General features: G+C 38.9%; 1 protein-coding gene across 2 annotated transcripts in view; it reads left to right on the forward strand.

Annotated features, from left to right (window-relative positions):
• MEGF10 (multiple EGF like domains 10) overlaps positions 1 to 23,299 on the forward strand; it is an 82,681-nt gene that overhangs the window by 43,801 nt on the left and 15,581 nt on the right. For both annotated transcript variants that reach the window (XM_040089824.1, XM_040089825.1), the window contains 6 exons: positions 99 to 311; positions 5,651 to 5,825; positions 6,655 to 6,775; positions 9,176 to 9,339; positions 12,211 to 12,313; positions 21,723 to 21,869. In XM_040089824.1, the coding sequence (XP_039945758.1) occupies positions 99 to 311; positions 5,651 to 5,825; positions 6,655 to 6,775; positions 9,176 to 9,339; positions 12,211 to 12,313; positions 21,723 to 21,869 (923 nt within the window). The remainder of the gene's footprint in view (positions 1 to 98; positions 312 to 5,650; positions 5,826 to 6,654; positions 6,776 to 9,175; positions 9,340 to 12,210; positions 12,314 to 21,722; positions 21,870 to 23,299) is intronic.

Below are 23,299 nucleotides of genomic sequence, written 5' to 3' on the forward strand. Positions count from 1 at the left end.
CCTCATAAACCATATTTCCTTTAAACCTCCAAAAGCTGCCATTTATGGGAAATACAGCCACTTTTTGTTTGTTTATTGGGTTTTCTTTTACCCCACAGGTGCCAGGATGAGTGCCCCGTGGGGAGCTATGGGCTGCATTGTGCAGAGACCTGCAAGTGTGTGAATGGTGGGAAGTGCTACCACATCAGTGGTGCATGCCTCTGTGAGCCAGGGTACACAGGGCAGCACTGTGAAACCAGGCTCTGCCCTGAAGGAATTTATGGCCTCAAGTGTGATAAAAACTGTCCCTGCCACATGCCCAACACCTGGAGGTAGGCTTTGCACCTTCTACCTTGCTTTGTTTTTCCAAAATAGAACACAGAAATCCAAATATACATTGAAAAGGGGTATTTCCCAATTTTTTCTAATACTTTTATGCAAACTGAAGAAGCTATAAACCTTATTTCATGTTCCCTGACCACAATGAGAAAACACCAACCAAAAAGACACTTTGAATTTTAACTTGTAAGCATATTTGATCATAGTATTCACTGCTGTGTTTGGTCTCTGACCCATGAAATAAATATTAAGACAAAGTGTGACCTTTATCTGTGTTTGCCACCTGTATAAATCATTATATTCACTGCATAAAGTCAGTACACATGGGCTGTCTCACATACTCTGGTTTACTGTAGATGAGAAATAACTGAATTGAAAGCAATGGATGTGTAAATTCTGAGTTGGGCATGAAAAGCTTGGACATTTCTCTCCCTCAGTCTCTATCTGTATATAAGAATTTCTGTGGGTGACTGTTTTAGTACAAAATTTCAAAAGCCTTACCTATTGTAAATCTGGGTTTAAAAATGTTTTTTTCCATTTAAGTGCTTTTTTGAGTGAGCAGGTAAAATCCAATCCCTGGAAATCAAATGAATTTTTTTTCCCCATTAGCTTAGCTTTTACACATCTCTCCTTATTCAGGAAGTTATGAACCTTATTTTTTGAGTGTTTTGTGGATTTTGATAGCATTTGAACATATTGTTATGAAAATATAAAAGCTAGTTATTTGGAGACAGAGTTTCAGCTGTGAGGGAGGGATGTTGGATGTCAGTTGAGGCGAGGCAGCATATTTATAGAACAATTGTTGACAGCTTTCTCTTGTTACAAAACAGTTTTTCTGATTAGATATTGTGGTCATTGTGCATTCACTTACACTGAATTACTAATAACAGTACCTTGGAGAAGGTTTGTGAGCACAGTCTGATTTTTTGCTGTTGAAAGTAGCTGTCAGGGGAATTTACAGGAACTACTGAGTGTCACATAGAGTGCTGCTGTATGTTAAAATAAGATGCACTCTTTCTCATAGACAAAATCCTTGACTCAGAATTTAGCAGTGATGTTAAATCTATGCATGGAAATAGCTACTTTGTTAATTCTCTGTGAAAAATTATTTTGTGGTTTGTCAGAGTTGTCCCACATACCTTTTGTTGACAAACTTTTCCCCTTCCAGTCATATACTTTTACAGTTGTGTACTTGTGCTTCTGCTCATCCTATTTGCCCTGAAAAACATACAAGAGTTGTTTTGATGTAAAATCAAGCAAATTATTATTTGGGCAGAGTGTTCAGGAATAAATGGCACAATAATGCAGAGCCCTTCAGCTCTCAGATTAGGCTAGCGCACCAAATACTGTTGTGTTATGAATTATAGTTAGCTACTTCCCTGAAAACCTGTCTGCAGACTGTTGCAACAGTCCTGATTTGACAGGAATGCATTGCACTGTATACCATTTCTAATATTACAGGGATTACTTCTGATTCATGTTCCACACAGCTGTTACTTCATTTATACCAATGGAAGAGACCGCTTGTGGTCAAATCAGATCACAAATGTTCACAAGTAAACAAGAGCATTTGGCTGGTATTTTTTTGGGACATTTCCCCCCCTGAATTACAAATCCTAAGGTACTTAACAGCCCTGAAAGTGCTGGAGCATATTTGCCAGAGCATCATGACGTGTGAGAAAAACAAGTATTTTCATTGCTTCACAAGTGTATTTTACATATATGTAAGTTCTTTCCCCTTGGGTCAGGAAGTGACCAAGACCATAAATAGCAGGAATCAGGGTAATGATGCAGAAAACAAAACTCCCTGTGGGCACTTGAGGCTTTTGAGAATCTTCTTAGAAGCTAGTTGTGTCTAGTTGTCCTCACCTCTTGCCACGAAGCAACTCTTTAATCATGTCAGGGAATGCCCTCAACCCTCTCTTGCCTGCCACAAGCACTGCTTGGCCTGGCTGTAGTATGTGGCTCTTCATAGCACTGATTCATTTAGCAGCAAAGTAATCCCAGGGCACAAAAAAAAAAAAAAAAAAAAAAAAAAAAAAAAAAGGGGGTGGAATTCCTTCTTCCAAGTAAATTTTATGTGTCTGTAGGTCTGGTGTTCTGTTTTGGGGACCCTTGATACCATAAAAGCTTTTTTCATCTGGGTGTGATCACTGGTTTAGATATCCTCAAAGAGGAGCTTTGATAGGCTTAGAGCTCTAGGTTATTTGTATTAATCAATACTGTAATGAACTAAAGGTTAATTAAAAAAAACCAACCAGCCAACCAACCAAACAAACAAAAAAAACCCAAACAAAAAAACTTAGCTCCAAAAGTACTGCTCTAAAGAAAGCGTACATAAGTTCCAGAATACAACTATGTTTTTAGTAGTTTTCTTCACATATTTCTCCTCATACATAGTTGAAAAACGCACATTCTTTGCCTTTATTACTATTTTATGATTGACAAAAAATTGCATCCAAACAGCTCTGATAATAATTCGTTTGCATTTTGGGTAGGCTAAGCTGTAGGGATTTTACTGCTGCTGTTGGTCGATGGCAGCTCCTGGAGATGAAAAGCAAGCCCTTCCTTGCTCTTGGTTGTACCAGCAGCCTTTAGTAAATGCCTTGTAGACCATAAAAATAGCTATACTTGAGAGATTTTAATCTGTTTGAGGGGCCCAGAGGACAGCAGCAGGTAAAAACCTTCTTGTACCAACACTCTTTGTGCAGTTCAGCCTGCAATTAAGATTTATTCATGACATGGGCACTAGTGGGGGTTTTTCCTTGTATCATGCCCTGTCTGAGATACCTGTGTAGGATTGATTGCAGTTTTATTGGTGGACTTCAATGGAAACATGATTGATTAATGTAGTTTGGCTGTGTTTTTAAAGTAAAGATTCGGGCTATTTAATTTTCCATTTTTCTAATGGGCTTGAATGTACAGGTGCAAGAGCTGTTCATGGAAATTATGTATTTATTCATAGGTATGTTTATTTTTTAGGGTGCTACACAATTTGGTTGGATATTTTAAAAGCAAAACATGTAAATGAAGGTTATAAAAATAATTTCTTTCATCTAAGTCCTTCAACTATACAATATGAACTACCCACAAGTAGGTTTTTTTTGTCTCTGTAGAGTAGGGTTGCGTTTCCATCAAGTGTGAACAGACAACCAGGAATAAAAGAGGATATACTGCCAGTATCTCTCAGCATCTCTTTATTTCCCTACCTTAATATTTAAGCATTATTGCCAATTAAGATAACTGCATGAAAACCCATCAAAAACCTCCAGAAGTGCTTTGGCTTCCTACATCTAATTACAAATCACAGAATACTAATTTCGGCTTCTATCAATACATGTGCAAGGACGCCTCAGTGACATTCACTGGGGGGCACAGAATATCAATGCCTCTGCCTCATATCCAGTGCTTCCTCATGCGTGTGAGCTCCCCCTCTCCTGCAAGGGGGAAAAAAAAAAACAAAACCAAACCTTAGCAACAAACCGCAGTTCCAATCCGGAATTTATAGGATTCTGTGAACACTGGGATTTATGTCTTAAAGTGCCAGTGCTACTGAATTTATGTTATGAATATATTCTGATTCTTATCCTAATGACTATCTAGTTGTGGATAGAATTTTTTTTTTTTTTTAAATTTTCCCTGTTCTGTATTCTTCCACTGATGAGAACTTGGGGTCTTACAGGAATTTAGGACAGGAGAAAAACCTGATTGTCTTGCTTTATCATGTGCCTTCACAATTTGCCTGTGTTTTATATGAAAATAGTTCCATTTCATCTTGTTTCATGGCAGGTACGCACATAACTAACAAATAGGGCTGTTCAGTATGAGCACCATGAGTTTTGAACCATTTCTGCATGAAAATGCCTTTCCTCTCACTTTATGTTAACTCAGGTATTTAAATATCCTGAAGTTCCACAAATGTTTATGGTGCCATAGCATGTGCATTAAATATGTAGAAAGCAGAATATGTAGTGGCATTCCAACTTTCACAATCCATCCAACTTTCACAATCCCTGATTAGCTGTGGTTGTTTTCAGCAATTTTAAACTCTAACTTGGACAAGAGCAGCCCTCAAGTCCAAGAGCAGTTGCAATTAAAGTTGTGTTCCCATATTAACACTACAGCTCTTTCAAAGATTACTGTTGCAATGTTCAGCACCTGAAAGTGCAGCAGGTACTTTTTCAGACTTTCAAATGATCCGAAAAATACTCAAACTTCCAATACACCCCCACACACAAAGTCAGCAAGTCTTGCCAAAATCAGGGTCTTGTCATGGGTCATTTAATTTGTCTGTAGGAACGTACCTTTTGTTTGTTTGGTTGGTTTGTTTTGTTTTGTTTTTTGTCCTTCCAGCACTCTTAAAGGAGCTTCACTTCCATCATTGGGAGGAAAATATCTCCAAACAGTCTTGCCTTTGTAAATATATTGGGTTTGGATACTAAGGCTTTCCTTTGGTGAGAATTAAGCAAATGCTTTGTCTGCCAGAGTGCTACAGAGCACCCCATTGTGTCCTCTCTCCCAGCCTATATATATTTGAACAGCTGATGATGTCCATTTGTTAAGAGGCAGCAGCTGCCTGCATGGCCCTTCAGTGAAACTGCTGTTCCAGGTATAGAGGCAGCTGCTCTGCCACCAGGTATGGCCAGCAGAGAGGGGAGATATTCCCCAAAAGGTCACTGCTGTCATGCTATAGCTGGCTTCTGCCCAGTGCTGATGATTTTGTACCATGCCCTGAAAGATTTCAGTTGTCCTCTTCCAAACTAATCTAATGAAAAGAATGTTCTTGCTTTGCTGATGGGGTGCCGTGTTGTTATTTTGTGTAGGATGCCATGCTATTTTTCTTCATCATGTTTCTCAGACAATATGCTGCTGAGCTTCTGCAGTGTTAGAGAAATGATCCTGTTAGAGTAGGAATGTAACAGCAAAGGTGTGGGAATTTAATGGTTTCAAACTCTTAATATTTGTATCTGAGGATATCTATATTTATGGTAAAAACTGTGTTTCAGCAAGGTTTCTGTTCAGATAGAGACAGAAAAATGATACCCCTTCATTTCTTTCCATGTCCTCCCAAAATGTCTGTATGTTGTATAATGTTACATTTCCTATCTTGACTGCCATGTATTTTTATATAAATACACCAAATTGTGTTCCGGGAAGTAAAATAACCTCACACAAGACCCTTCACACAACCCATCTGCAACAGCTTTTCCTTTCTTTTTTTTTTTTCTTTTTTTTTTCCTTTCTTTTTTTTTCCCTGTGGAAAGAAAATAATATTTATGCCATGTTTAATCCTGAATTACTGAATTCACCTTTCATCCCCCACCCATGACAGCTGTCACCCCATGTCTGGGGAATGCTCCTGCAAGCCAGGCTGGTCTGGGCTGTACTGCAACGAGACGTGTTCCCCAGGCTTCTATGGGGAGTCATGTCAGCAGATCTGCAGCTGCCAGAACGGGGCTGACTGTGACAGCGTCACTGGGAAGTGCACCTGTGCCCCTGGATTTAAGGTAAAAGAGGTCTCATTTTCACAGTTTCACAGTTTTCAGCCCCAGTTGTGCAACAAATTCTTCAGGGTGCCACCTTGTCCTTTCTCCACCACAGTGAAAGAGAAGTGAGGGTGTTTGGGTAGCACTGCTTGTGCTGTTGGACCCTGAAAACTCAACATTTCTGATAGGTTCTCAGTGCTGAAATGAAGACATTTTTAGAAGGAGAAGTTGCTTGCTTTATAAGATGTTGGTAAGAATGAGGGTGTGCTGTTGAGGTGTAAGTAAAGGAAGGAATGATGGGTTTCAGTCATCAACTCTTCACACTCCATCCATAGAAACTTCAGCCAAAATAATTTCTTTTATACTTCAGGACAGATTATTCTGCAACTTTTATACATGTTTGCTGTTACATGTGCTTTGGATGCTAATCTAACGTTTTACAATATGACTGTTCTTGTAAAAGTAATAACTGGAAACGTCAGCCAAATTAGCACTTAAAAATATTTTAGATTTCCACATAAGCTACCATTACACTGCTTTCTTTAGCTGCTTTACAACTGTGTTTTGGTTTCATAAAGAGTCTCTTTATTACCGTCTATTCATATAACCAGGTGCTATGTGACCTGAGCTCTCACAGCAAATCATAGAAAAGTAATACTTACTTAAAAAGACTTTAAAACACATCAAAAGCATTAAGGTGTCCCTCTGCCCTAAATTAAAGATAATTTAGTGAGAGCCTAGGACATGCTTGAGCTGTATTTTTTCTAGCTTTTGTATCACTTGAGTCAGTTGTATTGTCTGAGCCTCCTCAGATGGTTTTTAGACTCTATTTTTTTTATATATAATTCAGGGTGCTTCTTGTGGTAGCCCTTGTCTCCCTGGAACATATGGAGTAAACTGCTCTTCTGTATGCAGCTGCAAAAATGGGGCCACCTGTTCACCTGTGGATGGCTCATGTGCCTGCAAAGCAGGTAAGTGTCTCCTCAGATGGATTTTATTTTTCTGTAACCATAAAATGAAATTGAGTTTTTGAAGCAGAGAAGAGGAAACTTAATGAGAAGCAGACACTTGATGCTTCTGCTGTTCTGGGAGGTGAAAACAAGGAAAAGATGTTCTCGGGGAAGAAAACATGTTCTCTGCTCTCTCAGGAGGTCTGTGGGGTGTACCCTTTATCTGATGTCAGCATTCCTTAATTAAAATCATACAGAATCCCAGAATGGTTTTGTTGGAAATTACATAACTTTTCTATTTTAAAATTAATTGTTTTCATTAACTTTTAATAATTTGTTTTTAATTAATCATAACCGGTACGTTGACTATAAGCAGTGTGTTGGTTTTGAATCACTTTTAGCCACAATTTAGCAAAGTTTTCGTAAGCAGCTATTGTTGGAATACAGCTTGGGAAAAGTTACTGAAACTTCAAGTTTTCCTTAGCTAACTTTGATACGCTTCAACGAAAAAAGCCTGGGGGAGGGAGATAGAGATGTGTTGTTCATAATGAATACAAGAACTGTAGAATTTATGGGCTACAAAGACATTTTGCAGAAACCAGAAGATGAAGAAGACAAGATAACAGAGACTCCATATATATGTGTTGGAAACTCCTTAGCTGGAGAAAAGATAATAAAAGGAGTAAAAAATACAAACTAATTAGCCTGAAAAGTGAGGAATCAATTACCAGTAGAGGATAGAATGCTACATAATGAAAGAGAATTATGTAATTTAAAACCAATGAATAATAATTTCTTTGTTTGCTAATAATGTGTAAATAGGGGAAAATTTTTCTGTCTGCATCTGTGTGCAGGCCAAAATTTTGTCAGCCACACACACACAGACCCTGACCAGGAATAATCTAATGCCTGACTTGCTGACACAGAAAAGACACGAGTGTTCGAGGGGTTTATTTGTACCAAGGATTTTGGAGGAATTGGGTTTAGGATTTTAGGATTTAGTTTGGGTTGGGAGGGACCTTAAAGATCATTTTGTTCCACCCCCTGCCATGAGCAGGGACACCTTCCACTGTTCCAGGGTGTCCCAGGCCCCAGTGTCCAGCCTGGTCTTGGACACTGCCAGGGATCCAGGGGCAGCCACAGCCTCCCAGGGAACAATTCCTTCCCAATATCCCATCTAAATAGAGTTTGCTAGACAAATAGCTACTAAATTTTTCAGGGATTGACACTGTTAAATCAGTTGTGCGGCAAATGTGGAACTTTAAATCTTTCCAGAGACAGTGGGACTAATTTAACCCAGTTGCGGTAAATACTGCAAAGTAGCTAGGTCATGAGGAGAAAAATATTCCTTGGGCAATGCAGAATCCTACCTTCCTGTACCTCTTGCAATTTTAAATCATACTACAATGAAAAAGGACAGCAAAAAGTAAAATTAAGCTGAACTGACATACTTGACATGTGAACAAAGGAAGATTTTAAATCCTGGGAAGACAGTTGTGGAAAGTATCTCAACTTCCTAGCCAAATTACAAAAAATACATTTTTTCCTAAAATGACCCCTACATTTGAAGTTATCAATGAAGCACAAGGCAGTCTGATTTCTGTGCATGTGTTTGCATAGCCCATTGATCAGTCTCAGTGCAGAATTATTTTTCCCTCCACTTACTGTAAACAAGGTACAAAATTAGAAACTTGGCCTGTGTCACTGGTGGTGATGTGACTGACTGCCTCACACTATTCCTCTTGAATCTGATGGATGATCAAATTTTAAAAAATCAATTCACATCCCAGTCTATCCAGTCTGCAAACCATTGCTATCAGGCATGATCAGTGATGAATGATGCATTTTAGAGCTATTTTCTGTTGCATTTCTTTTTAGTATTTGGAGAGAAGTACAAAAATCATCTGAAATGTCTTCTGTGTTTCCTATGAGAATGCAGTCCATGCAACGCTTTTATGTTTTCTCTTTTTTTCTTTTTTTCTGTTAGATATCTGTTAAAGTACAGGACTGGCTCAGTTGAATGCTGGTGGAACAATTATGAAAACAGCAACTTGAGCCTTGGGAAAATATTCCTAATTATTTTCAGGCTACCCCTTAACACTCTCAGTGTAGTTTAGAGCTTCTCAGTGAAATGTCAGTGTCTGTATTTCCATTTCAGATCTTCCATCGGTCACTTTTGCTTATTGGCACCCATCTGCAGATATGTGCTGTGCACAGATGTTACAAGGTGCCCTTGAACACTTTTGTTCCAACCTGGACAAGCCCTCAGCTGAAGTTGCCAATAAATCCTGCAGTGAATTTTACCCCAGTATTGCCCATCTCAGAGACCTGCCCCATGGCAGGAAGAGGCAAGCATCCTCTGAGAGGAATAGGGGAAAATCTGATTAATTTCTGACTTTAATCCCTGGCTTTTTTTGGCAGGTTGGCATGGTGTGGATTGCTCCATAAATTGCCCCAGTGGCACATGGGGGCTGGGCTGTAACCTGACCTGCCAGTGTCTTAATGGAGGGGCTTGTAATGCTCTGGATGGAACATGTACCTGTGCCCCAGGATGGAGGGGAGAGAAATGTGAACTCCCTTGCCAGGTAATTTAATAATTACACTGAATTTTAACCTTTTGTAGGAGAATATTGGGCTGGGAGGGGCATCTGTCAATCTTTGTCTCTGTGGGGATGAGTCCCTTTGGAGCGCGCAGAAGAGGGTTCAGGGTCAGGGACAGATGCTAACAATTCTTCTAGCATTTCTTCATCAAATGCTACCAAACTGGTACTGTTCAGCTACTTTTAAGTATAAATAATGAGAGAAAAATACCAAAAATATGCCCCAAATCAAATAATGTAATCTTAATTACTTTTTTATTACATCTGTGTTACAGTATGAATAAAGAATTTTTATTTCTTCTCAGTCAAAAGTGAGAAGCTATTCTTACCACCCAGTTCCATGACAGGTCTTTACTTTTCTGCTGGGGTTTTGACATCTACTCTCTCTCAGACTTTAGAAAATCAGCAATCATTGTGAGGAAAATGGCATGCTCCTTATCAGTTTTGTTCCACCTTGTAATCAGCAGCTTTGGGGAAATAAAATACGTAAATTCGAATACATAATTTTAGAAGTTTTTAAATCATAAAGTTCCAAGTGGATTTGTTTTATTGTGTAACCGTTGGGTTTCAATTACATTTCATACACTAAAAAAAGAGAAATATTTTTTAGAATATGGGTTTTTCCAGGGTCCAGTGTTTTCAGTGATGGACTTCAATTTTCTGGGAATTTTTTTAAAAACCCCTAATGATTAAAATAAACTGCTTTCTACTCTCCTTTTCCCTTCCTCTCTCTGTTGTTAACTTCTGCAATAAATCTGCAGAGCAGGTTGTTGGTTTGATATAACTGCAAAGGAATCACCTGAACTGAATACACATCCTGTAAATTTGCCTCCCATGTCACAATTAAGTTTCTTTCCGTTTGGACGAGCTCTACTGAGCAATGACATGATGGTAGTAGCTGAACTACAACAGAAAACTGAAAATCACCTCATTTTGAATGAAAATCTGTTCTGCTGAACTGCACTAGGAACACTCGAGTGATTTTTTGGGGCTTTGCTTTTGGCTTTAAGATGAAGCACTCCTGTATTGAGTAAATTGGCAAAGAAAAGATTGACTGTGTTCTGGAAAGCTGATGGCAGTACCACATGTGCAGTGCTTCCAACAATGCAGCTCCATCAGAAGACTGATTTTTCTGTTTCCTCAAGCAGCTTTGTTTATCACTTAGTGCCTGACTCTGAAGGGTGATGAGACCTCCCTCCTTAAAAATTAAGCATTAACTTTTCCAAAACTGACATTTCAAAAAGACATGTATCGTTCCAGAGCAGTTGCATCCCTATCCCAAACTTAGTAAAATAAAGCTTAAAAGCATTTCTGTGTCCGATAATTAGGCATGCCCAAGCTCATTTTCTTCCTCTTCTTCTCTCCATCTGCATGAAACAATGTCCATAAGCATTTACCTATTTCAAATTCTACTTCAAAATTCCAGAGCAGGGGAATAAACAGAAATTGTTTATTCAAATAATAATAAATATAATCATTTATAAAAAAATAACTCAAATACTTGCAGCTGTCTGAAATGTTTTTCATGTCTGAGCAGAGACTTTATTTAAACCAATGTATTTCAATTTGTTTCAGTAACTTCAGAACATTATTATCAAATTGTTGTTCAAGATTTGAACAGTTTGGACTTCAGTCCAAGTACATAGCAAGCTAAAAATTCTGCTTTTCAACAGCATATTTGAGGATTTCCTTTCATTGCAAATCTGATTATATGCAAAGGAAATGCTTAATCTTTTCATTTTCTGTATATAAAAATGTATTGTTGAGATGAGCGAAAGGCTTCTTACACTGAAGTAATGTAAGATTTTGTTCTACTTTAAATACTGGCAGTTGAATAGCTAAATCCTGTGGCACTTGGTTGGAATGTATGCCTGAACATCAAAGAACATGAGATTAATTTTCATGTAGGTTTTATTCAGATTTTTAATGTAACTGACACCAATTTTTAGTCTTGAATATAAGTGATTGGGGTTTAAACCTGACATGCTTATTTTCTTTTTTTGCCTTTGCTGTGGGCAACCCTGAAATATTACTGTAAATTACACTGGCCTTTTTTCCAGGCTCTTTTTTTAAAAATTTTGGTTCTACACTTTTTACTCAAGATCTGTTATACTTTGCCTTGTTTGGAGGTTGTAAAGAATAAGCTCTTCTCAGTTTCTTGGGTTGTTTTTGTGTGAAATTATCCTTAAATCTGTGTGCTAGCTTCTATGGAAGAAGCAGGAAAAGCAAATTCAAATGTTTAGATGTTTTCCATGGGGAAAAAAAAAAATACACCAACAGGGTGATTCCACATGTAATTTTAATCTCTTGTTGGTTCAAAAAATGGTGCATAAGTAAAAATAAAAGTTTTGTTTTGTGCACTGTCCCCTAGCCAAATATTATCTTTTTGATAGAATATGTGTTGTAGTGCAGAGAGAAATGTTTTTAATCAAAAGAGAAATGTTTCTAATCGAAAGTGATAGTTTGTGTTATTTATGCAGTGAACCTCATACTGAAGATACCTTGTAACTTAATGGTTTTCATTTGTTTTCTTAAAAATTATGCCTCTGTGTGGTACCCATTTGACCCATAAGCAGAGATCTCAGGGTTTGATGCAGAAAGGAGACTTAATTGCTTTAGTCTATGATTTTTCAAGAGGACATAATTCATTCTTTATCTTCCTCTCTTTAATGAAAGAATGAAAGTGTAGGATGCTGACATGTTCCAAACACCACAAGTATTTTAAATTAATATCAGCTTAGAGATTCGTGAGAGAACTGTGGTTGCTTTTTGAGGCTGGGCTGACCATAACTTTTCTCTCCTCTAACTCCCAGATGCCACATCATCTCTGGGTTATTCTGTTTTTTGTTGCCACAGGATGGTACCTACGGCCTGGACTGCGCTGAGCGCTGTGACTGCAGCCACGCGGATGGGTGCCATCCCACCACAGGCTACTGCCGCTGCCTCCCAGGATGGTCAGGTACAGAAGACGCCCTTGGGAAGCAATACCAGAGTTTCCCCCACAGTGGGACTTGGTTTTGTGGGCAAAGGAAGAGTTTGTGAGGTTGAAAAGGGAAACGGCCCCATTCTGTGGCCGCTGTGTCCCTACTGTGACTCACGGGGGGAAGCTTTGTCCAATGTGGGATCTCCAGAAAACTGGGAATGGAAAGGGAAACGTTAAAGCTTGTGCGCCTCCGCTACACAGTTCCTTTCAAAAGTGGTGATCAACTGTAAAGACCCAAGGTTATTGTGGCAGCTTTGGCGTAAAGCATCATGTCCAGGAACTCAGGAAGCTTCATTCAGGCAGCCAAGAAGAGGATGAACCATTGTCCTAACTTGTCAACTTCCTAACTTGTCTCAAACCAAGACAACCATGCAGAAACTGTGCTGCCATTTCACTGTCTCAACATTAAGTTTCTCTGCACATATTTTGTCCTGTATGAAAATTTTCTCACTTTTTTCTTTTCTTCTTCTTTCTTTTTTTTCTTTCGGGGGGGCTTGGTCGTGGCGAGTGCGGGGATTTTTTGTGTCTTGTGGGAGGGGAGGTATTTTCTTTGCTCGTGGTCTGTGCGTTGGTTCTTTTCTTTGCTTTTCTTTGTCTTTTCTTTTCTTTTCTTTTCTTTGCTGTTCTTTCTTTTCTTTTCTTTTCTTTTCTTTTCTTTTCTTTTCTTTTCTTTTCTTTTCTTTTCTTTTCTTTTCTTTTCTTTTTTTTAATATTTTAACAGAACTGTGTCAGTCAAATCATTCACCAAAATTTGTGTTTGGTACTGTTGTTGCACCTTCTTGCTGGTGGAGAGCAAGATTTTTTGAAAGCATGGTGTAACTGTGCAGAAAAGCAGCTATCATGAGATGTTCCCTTTATCTCTAGGAGGGAGTTTTAGGTCTTACAAGGATTTCTGAGCTTTAAATTTGGAAGAGCTCTGTGATCTTCAGTGAGATTTAATTAGCACTGCAAGTTTGACACTCTTGGAGTGATCCAGACTTGCTGCCTCACTGTCATGCTGCAACCTTGCAAGGGTCAGATCTCACATCACCTGTCTGTGTGGGCTCCTTCCATTTAATAATGAGGAGTCAGCATAAAAAACAAAACTTAAATGAGCAAAGCATGTTTGTGTTCTGAAAATTAATAATTTGTGTTTTATTTGTGATTTCAGACATATTCCACTCTTTTATAAACTAATGTTTATCTAACTGAATTTTAGGTTCATGATAGAATTGTCTTCTTTCTTCTGTGGTGCTTTTAGATGAAGTAGGTGGAGGTGAGCTCATAATTTCATCAGGTAGATACAGTCTTACTATATTTTTCCCCCAAACCTTTATTTGTGTATGCTCTTTCTTCCTAGCTCTGTGAATGGATTGCTAGTATCTTGTTTGAAGTACTTAATACTTGGTGTCTACAATTCAGGTTGATTGACTGTAGCTGATTAGAGCTTAACTGTTGTTTTTTCTATTTTCTGTTCAGATGATTATGACTTTTATGGTTATTGGGGATATTAAGTGGAAATCTCTAGGGGATACAGATACACAGGCAGGAATAGCTCCTCCTTGCTCTGGGGGCAAACCTATCTATTATTAACTATTTTTTTCTGTTTATTAGCTCTTTGAGAAGGCCTCTCACCATTCCCTCTCAGTGTGAGTGAGAGGAGCTTCAAGAGCAACACTCACCTAACTGAGTCAGGACTTTACTGGTTCAATTCTCTTCCCACAAGTTGCAGTGTGACTTGGCATCAGCCACTTAGATGCCTCAGGAGTTAAAAAAATAGTAGAAGCTTACCTGAGTGAATTATAAAAAAATACTGTTAGCCTTTTGCCAGCTATTGCAATTTTTTGTGGCACTACTTTGTGTTTATTTCATTATGATGTTAATGTCCTTAACTTTCAGGTAGTTTTAAGGTAATTGTGTTTAGATGCATTTCCATAACCTTACATTTGAATCTGCACAAAATATGATCCCATAAATTACTAAATGTATTAATCAAAGAATACTAAAAAAACATGTGAACAGTTGCTGATCTTAATGGTGCAGGTAGGTAGAGCTATTCACAAGTCTGAAAGACACAGCTTGAAGTACATTCTGTTAGTCTTCTAGAATTGAGACAGACATTCATGTTCGAAAGGTGTGTTAATGAATAGATCCAGGTTAAAACAGACAGTTTTGAAAGGTCAGATTAAAAATCTAGCAGCTTTTTTTTTTAATAACAGGTTATAAAAATTACCTGACTAGGGTGATATAACTAGCCCAGAGCATGACCGAGGCTTCCAGTGGAGCACAAACCTTGACTTTCAGATATGGGAAAGGATGATATATCAATAGTATACATTATATAATAAGATGAAGACATAATATAGTAATTTTGTGTAGTTAAATTGTACTTCACCTTCATTCTTAGAAAGGAAAAATACTTCACAAGAAGGAGACTTCAGGCCTAGTTATTGATAAAGTGGAGCCCGCCCATCCCTGGGTGATGTCATCAGAACAGCATGTGTGTGACTAGCTTTGACATGCTGGTGATGTCTAGACACGCTGTACAGCTCCACAGCATAGCTCACTTTATACTCAGTGTCTGGAAAAATCCTCCTCCCACACTTCGCATGTCACAGCAATACCCAACGAGGAATCCAGGCTTTGTGCAGATGCTTATATTTGGAATGATTAAAAAAAATCAGGGAATACTTCAGGAAAGGGCTCTCACATAGCTGTGCTGTAACACTGAATTTCACAAATAGAGTAGATTGTAGGATTAAGGAGGGAGGTTGTGCATAGACTTGTGTGGAGAAGTAGGTGGAGGATGTCTGGAAAACACAGCAGCTTCTAAAATGAAAGAAATGATGTTAGAATGTCTTAGAGTTTTTTTGGTTTTTTGGGTTGTTCTGTTTTAGGGGGTTTTGGGTTGTTCTGTTGTTCTTGGTGGGGGGGGGGGTGTTGTGTTCAATTTGTAAAAGTAACCATCAGACATACTAGTTTGGGGTGGGTAGTGTTACCTACCTAGTCAAAAAACAGAGAGGGAAAACAAGATTTTGGGTCAGTTTAATGCTTATTTAACCCAAATGAAGGATTGGGAAGGTAGTGTTAAAAATAAATATATTTGGAGGAAGTTTAAAATTTTGAGCTTGTGAGCATTTTTTTGTTTTAAGCACAAATAAATCCATGATGCCAAGATCAACTTTCCAAAACATTTTGATGCCATCAAAATAACACAGACTTTCCAATAAGGTACTTTAAACGCAGCATTTTCCTCAGCCCTGTGAACAGAACAGTTATTTCCACTTCCCCCCGGGAATTTCATCAGAGGAAATAGTTTATGTAACTTTTCAGAAGCAAATGAAGGAGTGATGCAGTTGTCCCACAAAGCTGGGGAAGAAGAAACGCTGCATGGGGAGAGTGGGTCAGTGACCTTGGAGTGTGAAGGAGCTTTGAGCTGCTGACGTGGCCACAAGGGCTTGGCCTCACCCTCCAGACAGAGCTGCAGCTCTCCACTAGTTCAAAAATGAGGTGCTCTAAAGTTTCGTCTTGCTAAGTAGTTTTTAGGGGGTTTTGAGCATGCCCAAGGTGTTCTCTTTGCCTTCTTAGGTTCTGCTTAGGAGTAAAAGTTCAGGTTTTTAACTTTTTTATTTTGTTAAAAAGACTCAAGAAATAGTTAAAATTTGCTTTTATTAGATCTGTTTTTATTTGGGGTTGCTAGTTTTCATTTTGGTTCTGTTTCATTCTAAACAAAAGTGACTTAGGTTTACATGACCCCTGTTAGAAATCCTATGCTCTTTTGTCGTTTGCTTCATGTTTTCCCTCTGCAGCAGCTTAATTCTGTTCAGAGAAAGAAGAGTTAAGGGTGATGGCTTTTTCCTGGCAGTCTGACCATTCCATCCCATTCCAGGAGCCACATGACAGGATGGCACAAATGAGAAACATCCGCCCACACAGAGGATGATGTCTGCCCCAAACTCTCTCATCCCTTGACATTTTCACTGTATCGTATAAATAACTTCTTTTTCATTTGGAGGGAAAATGCTTTTTTGTTTCTCAGTAGGCAGTGGAAAAGAGTGAGAACTTAAAATAGAAGACAGAAGAAACACACAGATAGTATATACTCTCCTGATAGGTAATGATAATTCTCCTATTAAATTATACCAAAACATTGGATTAAGTTCCATTAAAAAGGTACATCTGACACTTCTCTCAACAAACAAACCAGCAAGCACCATCATAGTTTTATCCCTTAATCTTAACTGTTCTGCAAGCAGCTGCCAAAATAAATTTCTCCCAAATTTCCTGCAATAATAGGGAACTCATATTCTTGCAAACCGAAGTTTTGCATTTAAGCATTAATCAATTAAATTAATTAAAGCAATATGATTAATTAAAATGGCAAAAGCTTTTTTCCTTCAGACAGTTTATTAGTGTAATTGCAGTGATGTGGGTGTTCCTGATCACACATCACTGCTCTGCCTCCACTGGTGCAGCTCCACCGTACCTTTGCGTTTGTGAGATGTCACATAAGGGTGGCGCAACATTTGTTACTCTCAAAATCGATTTAAAGGCTATGTGATATCAGGGATTATGAAATACCACTAGACTGCTCTCTGTACCAAAACAATGGCAGTGGTTAGTGAAAAAGACAGATGCAGTAATACCAGCCCACATTTCACCAGTGGGCATAGCATTCACCCACAGGCTGTAACAGGAGGGGTGTCAGACTTTTTCTCTGCTGGACACCTGCTGGCATTACTCAGCTCACCCATCACCAGATGTGTTGTTTCTGTGTCCTTCCATGTGCCTCTTACAGTATTTCTGAGAGGCACATTTGTTGCTGGATTATAAAGGGGAGGTCTGCCATCTGACACCCACTGGTGGAAACACCCAGGTCCACTGGGAATCTGCAGCTCTGCCTTGACCTTCAGCTTTCCCTGAGCATGCATTTTTCCTCCTCACACAAAGCAAAAAATCTAAGAGTTCTCTTGCGGGTCTTGCTCACCTTTAGAGCAAAAAATGAGCTGTTGCTGTAGCACCAGTGCAACCAAGCCTGTTCTCTTGTAAAAACATGGTTTTCCCTCCACTAGCACGAGTTTCCCCATGCCTCCTGAAGGACGAGGGCCCATTGGAAGGAATACTCAGTGAGCTCCAAAATTAAATGATAACTGAGCACTCTGATGATAAATAACAGATTTGCTTTTCAAAACCGGGGAGAGGAATTCTCTCCAAACAAGAGGTTTGGCTCCACCCTACATCTGGATTTCGCTATGTCTGTATGTCTGTTCTCTGTGTGCTCTTGTGGACCTTTATGTGGAAGAAATACCACCCTTTTAGAAAAAAAAAAACAATATCAGTGATTAAGTGTATCTATTTTCTGCCTATGAAGAAGTTAAAACTGGGAGAAGTGTTATTTCCTGACAGCTACCTGGAGATTGATAGATTAAAAGAAGAGCACCTCTGGAGTGGATAGCAGTGTGTAGCAAGAGTATGGCCTTCAGAAGGATACTAGAAATATCTCAAAAGGGGTTCTGCTACTAAAATTTAGATAAGGATGTTTTCCTTCAAACTCAGATGTCCTTGTGGACAATCTTTTCTTGCTAACTTCCTACCAAACTCGTAGCCACAGACTGTCCTCCTGCTGCAGTGAAGCAGCTGAAATCTGAATTTCTACACAGAAGTCTCTGATCCTCTCATTAGCTCCTCAGTTTGAGGCACTTTAATTCCTCTGGCTACCTTCAGTAGTGTAGCGAAGTACCTCCCTCCCTCAAAGACTGTGAGGGTACTTATAAGTACCTCCCTTTCTTTGGGCTGCCCATCCATTATTTGACAGAGAAATTAGGAAAGTAATTCTCACCATCAGAATTTGCAGCTGCCTTGAATAGAAGTGTTAGTTTTTCTCAAATATGAAGAGCAAGCTCTTGGACCATAATAGGAAAGCATCACCATGGCTCCAAGATTCCTCCAGCCTTTGAAGGTCTTGATCCTTCTTCAGTTTGGGCTGCTATGCAAATTTTGCACTGGTACATGGGAAGTGCACCAGTATATAAGTAGGTTTTAATTCTGAGAAATTATACTGGAAAGTTCCATGTGTGGTAACATAAATTGCACAGCAAATATATACTCTTTACAAAAAAACCCCCAAAACCTTAATAAAGTTTGGATATCCTTTTATCGGACTAATGGAAACATCATAAGCTGGAAAACAGCATTTATTCCAATAGTAAATTTACCTGGGAAGATAGTAAGAAATAATTGATTTTTTTTTTTCCTCCTGAAGTCCTAAAACAAATCAGCTGTTTGTTGATCTGACTTGGGAGTCTCAGCTTAAAAATACTGCATAGGGACTGTGCAAATATTCTGCTAGCATGGGCAGGAGTGGTATCCCTAAAGAATTCCTCACTTCATTCATGCAATTACGAATGCTGGGGGAATGCTGATTTGGATGTGAGGCCCCCAGCATAAAGCACTGGGCATTAAATGCACGAGCATTTCTTCAGAGCAGCTTAGCTGAAGTTTATCATGACCATTCAGCTATTGCCTAGCAACTTGTGCAGGCTATCAAAGAGCTCTTTGTCCATAGCTCTGGCAAAAACATTTTCTCGAAGATAACCTTATCGGCATCAGAACAAACATGAAAACTTAATAAAAACAATTTTATTGTGTAACAGATTAAAACTTACATGAAACTGTGGCAGTCATAAACCAGTTGGTAACACTGTTGTAAAAGCTGAGTCTAACCTTGCTTTGCAAGTTCTAGTAAAAATGCTTTTTTCTGGATAATTTCTGGCTTTTCCATCAAAGCATAGCTTTCTTTGCTGAAATTTCATTAAAAGCATAACTCTGGAAATTAAATTTTTACATCTTTTGGTCCCTTTAATATTTCTAACATGTTTTTTCTCAAAAATACACATTTGGTTTTTACAACTATAAGATACAAAACTCAACTTGTGATTTTTGAGTGCCTTGTGAATGTACCAAAATAAATAAATAGTGAGTGAGACTGAAAACTGTTTTATTAAGTAGAGATGCAGTAAATAACTAAATGATTTCTGCCTTGCTACATTCCTTCTTTACACTCAGAGGAGTGAAATTGATTTTCCGTATGATCAAGAGTGAATATAATAAAATTACAGTGAAACAGAATCGTATTCAGCAGTCTTACAGTTTGTTATGTTGTCATCATTGTTACTCAATGACATTTAGTGTACATTGTTTATTTGCTAAGTAGAGGGATGCTATTCTTCACCTCTGCATAAGGGGTGAAAGTGAGAAATAAAAGGCAGGGTTTGTAATTTCCCTAAGAGATGATTTTCCCTGATGTGTATTGAAGGAGCCTTTTTTTTCCCCTTTTTTCATTTTTAGTGGTAGTTGCTGGCTGTTTAAAGCCCTGTGGCTCTGTGCAGCATGGGACCCATTGTCTTCCCCATCTCAGTGTGCCCACATCACCCTTGGACACTCTGCTGTCATAAAGCATCCTCTGTGCACAGATCAAGGCAGCATAATTGAGCCTGGTGTTATTGTATGTCACTGGTCTACATAATCTCAGATAATGCACTTTGGTAACTCTTGGCAACCAGTGGCTTGTTAATAGTGACCATTATACACTGAGCACTGGTGACACCCACTGAGGCTGTGAAAAATGTCTTTTCTGCAGCAGGAGGTACCAAGTGCAACTATGTGATATGACAGATAACCCTTTGAGGTGCTCTGCCTGTGTTTTCACAGGCTTAGAGACCCAAATTCTCAAGTTTGGGAACACCAGGCAAAGCAGCAGCTGGAAAGAAGTGGTCTTGTTTCTGGGGTTAAAAAAAAAAAAAAAAAAAAAAAAAAAGTGAATTAAAATGCAGTGATGTCATACTGCTTGTGTGCACCAGCATCTCTCAAAATAAAACATCTCTCTTTAATTTTCTTTTCCATAAATGAGTTCATTAAAAGGTTGAACTAGACTCCTGAGAAACTAGTCAGCACTGTCTCTCGAATGTAGATGGAGATAGGAGAATGACATTGTCTAGGCAGGCAGAAAGTTAAAATGGAGTGATGTAAGCAGCCTTTCATTTTCTGACAGTAGGTTTGTTTTTAGGTCAGTACTAATGATCATTGTGCAATCAGGGCTTTGAGGTGGCCTGTCAGTATCTGGATTTTTAAAATCAAGTGTTCTTCTGTCTTGCTGGCACAGGTTGGTGCAATCTGTTGAAACATATATTTGATTCTTCAGTCTGTTGATTGTCCTGCAGAGAAAAACCGTTCAAAAGTCTTGAGTTCCACTTTTCCTCTAATTAGAGAGCTGGTCTTTAGATATGGGCAGTTTTGCAAGGCACATGCTGGGGGTGTTGAAGAGTCACCTCCTAGTCTGATCTATCAGCAAACCATGTAATTATTTTTCAGGATTTTTACAAGCAGTAGGTTTTGGTGTTCAAAGATTTTTATTCTTTTTTTCCCTTGTCACATGTAAGAATGTTTTGCTTTTTTTAGGATTCTGGCAGCCATTGGACCTGTGGAATATTTTGCTGGAAATACTTACAAAGCAAGACAAGCAAGACATGCTTGTGGTTGGATCCAGTCCACTTTTCCTGTAGTGAAGGGTTCATTCACTAGAGGCATTAAAATAAAACTTGATTCTTAATGTAAAGTGCCGCAGACACAATACGGTCTGAGTTCCACAATGGAGCCTGCTGGCATTTGACATGCACAGTGCTTCTTAAAAAGCAGGAAAATTATATTGAGTGTTGCTGCATTGTGAAAAAATATTTACAAACAAACAAAAGAACCCAGCAAACAAACTGTGATTGGGTGATCGTAATGGGTAGCTTGCATTACAATCTGTGTGTAGAGATTTAGGTTGTGGCCATTTTACAATCGATTTTATACCAAAGCAGGTTAAGCTAAGCACTGACTGACTAGCATCCTTAACACTGTGTCAGCTAAGCATTTTGGAATGCTCACATGGTGTGTTCGGAAACCCTTTGTGTGCACATTTTTCCATTCAGTATGAGGCTGAGCAGTAATCAGCTCACCACTAATTAGAAATCATTCCATGTCGTGCACCCCATTATTATACACAAATTATGTCAGACATTAAAGAATTCTCAGAAGGAGAAGTTCCTGCAATACCTTCTGTCATGCATTAACCAAACATAAAATTTGAAACTAAAAATCTTCTGCAGTTTTGAATCAGCCATTATGGAGGAAGCAAAAGCCATTTATGAACCTCTCATCAAAACTGGAATATGAGGGAAATCCGCTGTTCTAGGGAAGACAGGAACAGAGATGCAAGTTCATCTTGCTGTACTTTCCTGATGTTAGTGATGTCTTGATAAATAGGTTGTGTGAGCTGTGTTTTAAAATTCAGCCCTCTGAGAAGCAAAGGCTTAACCTAACTGTGCCCAAGAGCTCTTCATAGATGTTTTGTTTGTCTTTGCAGGTATTCACTGTGACAGTGTGTGTGCTGAGGGACAGTGGGGTCCAAATTGCTCCTTGCCCTGTTACTGCAAAAATGGAGCATCCTGCTCTCCAGATGATGGAATCTGTGAGTGTGCACCAGGATACAGAGGCACCACTTGCCAGAGAAGTAAGGACAACATAAATGCTTTAAAAATCTGTTTCTCCCTTTGCTTGGAAAACATATCATACAACATCATAATACTTTGCTAACTGTAGTGTGAAAGATAGGAAGCATGCCTTGATTGGACATTTTGTCAAAACACATGAATATTCAGGAAAAATAGCATTACCTGAAATGAAAAAATGTTTCCATCTAGTAGTGCTCTTCTTATGGTACAGCTTTCCTTTTATTCACTCTCTGTCCTGTGGCACTGTTATGAACATGACTTTCCAATAATTGTCGTAGGGAATTCTGTTCTAAAGCATTTCCAAATGTGATTGATGAGTGTTAAGCTTGCAATGCAGGTAAATAAAACATACTTGAGCTTCAGAAACTAAAAGCCTTCCTGTTGAGTCTGCTAGGAATCATTAGCTTAGTTAATATTTGGGGTTTCAACACTTTTCTTGTAAGAATAGTCAGTGGGATCAGGCCCCACCATAAGCAGAGAATGTCAAATTCCTTTTGAAAAACTTGGTTCCTTCTGAAAAACTTGTCAGGGTAAAATACAGATAGCACCGAGAGAGATACAGATGACCTAAGGAAAATCATGCCAGAATCAGGGAGGTAGTTAATAAGTCTGCCCTCCCAAGATTTGTCACAGTTTGCCAGCAGTCCAGCTGTCTTCAGTTTGAATCACTGAAGATGTGAGGGAAAGGTGTTCACGGAAGAGAAAAGTCCGTTGTCTGGAACTGGAGGGGAGCCCAGTTTTCAGTGCAGGTCTCCTAGAAACAGGATCCCGGAGCAGATGGGTTAAGGACAAGCAAAGATGCTGCTGGCTCTTCCAAAAGAGGCTTAAAAGGCAGTAGATGACCTGAAATGATCACTGCCAGGGAGGAGGAGAACCAGAGGAAGGTGAAATTCGTCAGTCCAGGAATGGCAAAATTTCAGGCTGAAGGCCGTGACATGGCACTGCTAAATCCCACATTGGTGTGGCATTAGTATCCCTTGAGCATTTCTGATTGTGAGCAGTAATTATTCTCACTGTCTAATCTCTAAGGGCCCTGCAGTCAATCAGTGCATCCAAAGTGTAACACTGCCATGTAAAAATGTTCCCTTGTGTTTTGGAACTGTGCCTATAACCTGGACAAGAGGCTCCCAGACCAGTGCGCTGGTCTGCAGGCTGGGAAGACAAAGGTCATACGAACAAGTTGGATCCAGGTCAGAAACTGCCTTTTCAGTAAACAGGAAGACCTTTTGGCACTGTTCACTTGGAGAAGTTAATCTCTCTGGAGTGATCCTGGCCATAAAACTTGTATCAAGTGTGTAATTAAAAGCCTGAATCTTGAATGAAATTGAAATATTGAAAAGATTCCAAGGTAGTTTTTTCAGTGCTAATTGCAGCTGTTCAGGTATTCTCTTGATCTCTTACCTAATATTTTAATTTATCAAGAAATAAA

This window comes from Hirundo rustica, chromosome Z, assembly GCF_015227805.2.
Source record: "Hirundo rustica isolate bHirRus1 chromosome Z, bHirRus1.pri.v3, whole genome shotgun sequence".
Classification (NCBI taxonomy): Eukaryota; Metazoa; Chordata; class Aves; order Passeriformes; family Hirundinidae; genus Hirundo; species Hirundo rustica.